Source organism: Xiphophorus hellerii, chromosome 4 (genome assembly GCF_003331165.1).
Source record: "Xiphophorus hellerii strain 12219 chromosome 4, Xiphophorus_hellerii-4.1, whole genome shotgun sequence".
In the NCBI taxonomy this organism is placed as follows: Eukaryota; Metazoa; Chordata; class Actinopteri; order Cyprinodontiformes; family Poeciliidae; genus Xiphophorus; species Xiphophorus hellerii.
Genome location: NC_045675.1, coordinates 11,153,085 through 11,160,773, shown reverse-complemented (window position 1 = coordinate 11,160,773; position 7,689 = coordinate 11,153,085). Strand labels below are relative to the sequence as shown.

At 38.5% G+C, this 7,689-nt stretch overlaps 1 protein-coding gene across 1 annotated transcript; it reads left to right on the top strand.

Annotated features, from left to right (window-relative positions):
- Positions 1–408: 408 nt before the first annotated feature.
- On the top strand, positions 409–2,832 carry LOC116718093 (regulator of G-protein signaling 9-binding protein). The gene has a single exon (XM_032559761.1). It carries the CDS (start codon positions 1,164–1,166, stop codon positions 1,899–1,901), a length of 738 nt encoding a protein of 245 aa, XP_032415652.1. The 5' UTR covers positions 409–1,163; the 3' UTR covers positions 1,902–2,832.
- The last annotated feature ends 4,857 nt before the right edge of the window (positions 2,833–7,689 follow it).

Below are 7,689 nucleotides of genomic sequence, written 5' to 3'. Positions count from 1 at the left end.
TAACACATGGTGCTTTCTTTTGGTTGAAATCTATCTCTTTCTGTGAGCATCTTAATTCCAGACTGAGTTTTTAGTGTCACTGTTATCATGTATTATTTAATTGTTGATCTTTTTCTAAAACAGCAGCTTATTACTTACTAACAAACGTTTTATGTTAATAGCTAAAATTGAAAATCGTCCACTTTCTGAATTAGTTCACTGAAATACATAGATTTATATCAATAGACTGATGATATTTATTTTTTTAGATGCGGCTGTGTAGATTTATAATCTCGGTTACACATCAATTCAGCAACGACTCATCAAAATAAAAAAAAAATCTAATTGTTTAATTCGTCTTGGACAGTAGACGGTAATATGCAGGAATCCAGATGGTTGAAGATGGATGATGGCTTTCCACTTCACGCACAGAGCAGCCAATGACAGGACGAGGCTGAAGCAAATGCCTCTGGGATCAAACCAATGGGAGAGGAGCTTCCCTGTCTCCCCGACTGCCTTCTGAATGGCACTGTTTTGTGCGTACATGTGACCGCAGAAGGCGCTCGCTGGTATTTAAACGTCAACCACCGGGTGCTGAAGTGGACAGCTCCCCACGCAGATAAACAGCGCCGAACCGAGGCGCGATGGCTGCCTATGCTCCTCCTGGTGGGTTCCTCTCGGCTTCCTCTCCTCGTAACACTGAATGAAAACACCAGTGACTCCCAGCCTGCGCGTTATTTCCGAACACTGACGGAGGGAGGGAGACATCGTGCAGTAAGGCGGATGCCGGGGCACCTGTAGCTGATTCTGGATCACAGGTTCAGAAAAATCGGGCTGTTTCACATCAGTTTCGTGTTGGTTCTACAGGATACGGGCTCTGGTGCCGTTTTGGTCCCGTGACAAGGAAGAGCAAATGTCACCCAAAGCCTTTTAGGTGACGGAAGCATTAATTTCTAAGCCGCTCTGTGTGCCTGCTCGTACGCAGGGGGAGCATGGATAGAGATGAATTTCCTCTGGCTGGAGCGCTGTGTGGATTTGTAAAGCGGGCGGTGTGCTACCGTGGAAACTGAACTGAAGAGAGGGACAAAAGCACCGCAACTAACCTGGCCTTTCCCTCCAAAGATCCTTTGGTTTGTTCTTTTCCGTTTTGTTAAGGAGGATATTGCAATTTCCCCCTATCAGTGATGGGGAAAGAGGAGTGCAAAACAATGCTGGATGCTTTGAACAAAGTCACAGCCTGCTACAGGCACCTGGTCATCGCTCTGGGAAGCACATCAGATTCCCAGAACCTGCGAGAGGAGCTAAAGAAGACCCGCAAAAAGGCCCAGGAGCTGGCCGTGGCCAACAGGACTAAACTGACCACCCTGCTCAAAGATAAGACCATCAGCAAGGAGGACCGTGCCGAGTATGAGCGCCTCTGGGTGCTGTTCTCCAGCAGCATGGAGCTCCTGGAGGTGGACATGAAGAGATCCTTGGAGATAGGGCAGGACTTCCCCCTCAAGGTGCCCACCAGGCACCTCATCCAGACGGGCATGACCGGCAGCACTAATGCGGTGGCCGCCCGGGCCATGAGCGTCCAGAACATGAAGTACGAGGCCGACAGCAACATCGACACGGTGGACCTCAGGGACCTGCAGACCGAGATCACGCAGGTGAGCCAGATGATGGAGGAGATGGAGATGAAGGTGCAGGTGGCGCCGTGGGCCGTGGTGGCAAAACAAGAAGCGGGCGCCGAGCTCAAGTCCAACATGAGCGTTGGGAACTCTTCCGTGGGTGTCATCTCCATCTGTGAAGAGGAGCCCAAAGACGATGAAGGTGGAGGCGGCAGGGAGGGGGGTTCTGGGTCGGTCGGCGCCGTGGTGGTGTTCTTTGTCATTGTGGCAGTGGCTCTGGTTCTAGGATATTTAGTTGTCAATATGTAGTAACTGTCTGACCGACAGCAGGCCCTAAAGGACACCTCCTCGGCTTTCCACGGGAGATATCCGTGTGAAAGGGCAAGAGCTCTACAAGACAGAGGGGGGTCTTGAAGCGGTGAAAAGACAAATGTTCCTACCCAAAGTTATAAATCTTTCTTGGATTTTTGAATGTATTTGGTGGATCTGAAGAGTTGCACTTGATAAAACATAGGCTACTAAAATATTATAGACAGTGTGAGCATGGGAGAGAATGGCCATCGGTCCTTAAAGGCATTTGGAGGGGGCAATAGGTCATGTATTTTTGGAAGAGAGGAAAAAAAAGTCATAAAATTACGTGACAGTGTCTGGCCATCAGAGGGATATACACAACACGTAATCCAAGTGGATTAGTGGAAAAGCTCAAGCGTAAATGTAGCCGATGGTTAAGTATCCCTGTTGATGTCCATCTGACTGATTTAAAGTCTCGATTTCACTCCAGAACAGTCAGGTGTGTTCACACAAGCAGGTTGAAACATCTCGTCTTAAAATTAGGTCCATGCCTTCGGAAGCTAGAGCCAGCAGTTAATCCCTACGTATCACTTTGGTAGGGGTTGCACAAATCTGCACTGCTCCACCGTCCTGACAGCACAGTTTTAATGCACCATAATAATCTCTACAATTGCACTGCAATAGGCCTGCATCTTACTGAACTCAACTGCATCCAATTTCAGAGGCTTCATGAGAAACAGGACAAGATGTGAACAGTCGTTTCTTATTGCACCTTTTTCACTGCAAAGCCTGTTCTTTGTTTCTATTCAGGGTTTTCTTGCAGTTTTGAATGTAAAAACATTGCAACTTGTGAATGGAATATTTGTACATACAATCTATACAGCTGTTTCAGGTCATGTAAATACAATCTAGTATATTTATTATAATAAAATTTTGAAACACTCTTGAAGATGTGAATTCAGTTTCAAGAAAGCTCTGCTGGTGGTGCACAAACGATCTCTGTATGCCATCCGACGTTACACAGTTGCCTTTGAGAAAAATCTCACCACCATTCGTTGTGATAAATGTCAGATCTAGATCACTACAAAGATGGAGATACATACCCGTAATGCACTTAGAGATATTTCAAGCAGGGATTAGTCTCAGATTTAACAACCTTAGTGTTAAATTATCGTGAAAGGAGAGTGACACAGATGCTACTTTAGCTCCTTAATAGTTTTAAATCTAAGAGTCTTTAGAGGTATTTCTGGACTGGCACCAGGGTGAGACTAGTAGTGATGGGATAATGGTCCCGGGTCACAATGAACTTAGTGAGCTGAAGAAAAATAGTTGTGAACTAGACACTTAACTTTCTAATCTGCAAACGTGGATTAAACCTTTCACCGAATGTCTGAATTTCAAACAAAATCTATGTAGATGCATTCGATGCACTCAGAAAACAAAATAAGTAAAAGACTGAAATATTGTGCTAACGAGTATCATATTATCTGCTTTCTTTGTTATAAAGCTTTAGCAACAAATTTAGTTTCATTTAGTTTTTCGGCATATTGAAAGAATTTTTGATCAGTAATAAACTGTATGTGAAGATACAAAACAAGTGTACTATTGAAGATTAAAGAAATATGGATTTTAATGTGTGTTGGGTCCAGAATGTTGAAATATTGAGTTGAAAACTAATGCTCAGAGAAGAACAATTTTATGACAGCAAAACTATTGTCATTCTTTATCATTAGTACCGCTAGGTTATATTAATTCTATATTAAATTTAGAATTTTCCAAAGATTTGTTCGTAATGATTTTAAAACGTATGAAGGATTGAAAAGCCAAAACAGAGGAAAGCTGGGATTAATGAGTTGAGTGGCACTTTTTGTTGGATAGTATCTATGCAAACCAGTAATCCTTATTCACTGACATAATTTACACAATAATCTATCTATCTATCTATCTATCTATCTATCTATCTATCTATCTATCTATCTATCTATCTATCTATCTATCTATCTATCTATCTATCTATCTATCTATCTATCTATCTATCTATCTATCTATCTATCTATCTATCTATCTATCTATCTATCTATCTATCTATCTATCTATCTATCTATCTATCTATCTATCTCTGCCCATATATAGAGCTGTTTTAAAAATCAAGATCCTGACTGTTCATTATAAATGTCTGTTTTAGTTCACTTTCAGTCAAAAATCATAATTTCATACTATGAAAAAATCACTTTTGCAGGAAGTAGTAAAATGTGTTTTACTACAAACCAATTTTAGTATTTTCTGTCCTTTTGTATGAAAATGTCTCACATACATTTTCTGCATTAAAACCGAAACATCTGGACCTTGGATATTTGATCCAAGGTCCTTTGGTTGCCAAACTCCTTTCTATCAATGACAATTTTTGGTAAAAAAAAATGCAGCTGAAGATATTTACAGTAAAACATAATTCAAAAATAAATGACATTTTTAGTTGCCTTTCTCAAGATAAGTACTGAAATATTGGCTGATAAATTTGGATCTGCTGAAAACACGATGCTTTTATTAAAAGCTAAGAATTAGCAACAGATCTCTTGTCAGTACATATAAATTAAAAAAAAGATATTTGTCAATCAGATCTTCCCTAAAGATGGGGAGTGTTCAAGGTTTCCTATTTGGCATGTTGTAAAGCCTGTTCAATTTCTTCTGCCTAAAAAGGTTAAAGGGTAAAAGATAAATTACAAAATTTTCATTTTTATGTTTCTCTGATGTGTTCGCCATCCAGTTTGCGAGTCTTCTTTGATTACTGTTTAGAAACATTAAAAAGAGCAACACATGAAATATGCTGACTGAATTTCTTGTAAGGACCTTGGTGGATAAAAATCAATGGCTGCTGAGTTCACATCTGAGTCACAACGAGTTTTCAAACGTCTCATTTATTGTTGTAGTTATTTCACAAGTTCTCCAGCAGTGACTCATGGACCTCTATGTTCTGTGCTCTAAATCCATGACAGACTTTTTGCCATCCTTGGATCCAAAAATATAAAAAGCAATAAATTAAACGTGGTGGAAAGGAGGAAGTTTTATATAGTTGAAGAGACAATGATTCCTCATCCCCAATAATATGTCTTAAAAAAAGAGAGTAAAATGAATGCAGCAACAACATCAATAACAAAGTTTTTCAGGTGAGTACGTTTATATTTTTGTATCAGTCTAAAGACATTTTATTATAAGAACTTCTGCATGATCCAATTCATGTCACCTGAACTCATACACCAAGCTAGTTCAGAAAAAGAGGTAATATCCACTCTGTGGGCAGAGACAGACCAAAGCATCATCACTTTATCTGGACTTAGATGCAAGGTTTCCAACGCTGTGAGTTTCCATAGAAACCCTCAACAGACTGCAAACAGCACAGAAGGTTGAGCGGTGTTATTTCGACTCGCCCCCCCTCCCCCCTTTCTTCACTGCTGCTCAACACACACACATGCACACACACACACCCACGCACACAGCACTCTGAAGCAGAAGGAGAAGATGTGAGAAGAGGAGATGGCAGCACCAGCAAGATGACAGAATCTCAAGATCTTGTGTCTCGCTGTAATAAAATATGCCAAAAATCTAACGTGGCAGGATGGAGTATGATCAGGTTTGTGGTTCAAAGTGTTTCAGTCAAGTCAGTCACTTCATAGTCTTCATTTAGGTATCCAGGCAACACTGCGATACCTAAGTGTTTAATTTAAAATCTAAATCAAATAGAGAATCGCTGACATGACAATAACTTATGAACACATCTCTAGTTAACCACAAAGCTTTTGAACCATCTTTGTTTGCTCAACTTTCTTTTTATCTTTCAAATTATCTAGATATACATTTCATCTTAGAGTATGTCAAGAGCTTTTCTATGTACTTTGATTGCTTTTTTAGCTTTGCTTCAGCCTAGCAACTCCTTTCATAGTTTGTGTCTGTCTGTTATCCTTTCTTACACTTAATCAACATTTAGATTTAGATTTCTTATCTCCAGACACTCAATGCCCTCAGATCCACTTCAGCTGCATTGCTCGATTTTATCATTCAGACAAAATTAACAGTTGTCTCAGCCAACAAACAGGCTTTCTCAAACTCCTAAATCGTTTCTCAAAACAACAAGCCCTGTGGATCTGTTTATATGAAAGCCATCTGAAGCATGTGGCCCTCTGAAACAAGACAAAGCAAGAGATCTTGAGGGCCAAACAGCCTGATAGCCCAGAGGTCATCCAGAGGTTGTTTGCTTTTTCTATCACCAGCTCTTGGCAGCCCGAAGAATGGAGCTAGAAACAGTTTTAGTTATCACTGGGGGCTGCAACTAATGATTATTTTAGTAATCGATTATTCTGACGATTAATCAATTAATCCTAAAAAAATTGGCTCATTCAGTAGATTTTTCATTTAACCATTCAAGCAATATTAGAAATACACTAAAAGATGAAAATAAACAAATAGTTCATCTTCTTTATCAAATAAAAACATAAATATTTTATTGCTTAAAATGTAATAACGTAGCATTCCATTAGAGCACGCTTGATCATTTGTAGCAAAAGACGCACCTGCTGCTAAAAAGTACTTCTAACATGTTAACTCTGCTTGATTTAACACCAATACAGTGTAGGGCTGATCTGATGATTATTTTTTGGTCTAAACAATTAATATTTGTATAGCAAAAGGTGATTAATAAGAGATTTCTTTTCTTTTTTTTCTTACTGAATTTCAACCAGTCGAAACTAAAACTATGCCACCTGAGGAGTCCAAGGTAGAACATATTTACAGACAAAGCTCTTTTTTTTTATCTTAAATGCAAAGTATATATTTTTGTACAAGTTTGGCTTCTCTGAGTATGTTGGTCTTTTAGCAAAAGGCCTTTTAAGAGTTTTTATACTCCAGTTAACAATCAATCAATTATTAAATTAGACAATTATTTCAATAATAGATTTAAGATGAATCGTTTCACCTCTAGTTTCATGAGCCAAAGTGTAATTTTTTTTTCTGACCACATATTAAGTTGTACAGCACTGGGCCCTTTATGCAGCAATAGAATACGACAGAAATAGAAAACTACTCAGAGTAAAAAGAAAAGAAAAAAGTAAAGAGGTCAGAGTACATTGCATATATATCCCATTGGCTTTCACTCCCCAGACAAAAAAAATATTGAAGTGTTAATATTATTATACAAATATTGTTTGTCTTAAACATGCAGTGCAATCTAACTGGCCATATGCTAATACTGTGAGCAGGCCTGTGTCTGAGGACGTCTAGTTGTTGGAATGTGGAATGAGTAACTAATGTAACTTTTGTTGGTGGCTCTGAGCATCTGCAGTGTTTGATTTATTGCTATTTTTTTTCATGTTACAATAAAAGTTTCAAAACATACTTGAAAATATATAAAAATGAAAATAAAGAGTTCATAATGATAAATAAATTACAGTTTCTGCTTGTATCAATTACATTTTTATATCGCAGTCTAAATTAAATTACATCATAGTATTTGCATGTGTATTCATGTATGCTTAGATGACTGTATGTCCTGCACACACTATGTCAATGGAGAAAATATGCAGACAGTTAAGAGCACAAACAGACTGAACTGCTGCATCACCAAATAACTGAACTAATTATTCAAATTTAAAGGCACCAGACTGTTTCAAAATAAAATATATCTCTCTCTATTAATTGTTTTAGTCATGATAATATAAGTCCTAAAATTGGGATGTAGACATAGGGTGAAAGAACATTTGTTATAATATTAATATTACAACAATGTTACTGCTTTAATTCACCTCAGAATATTTGA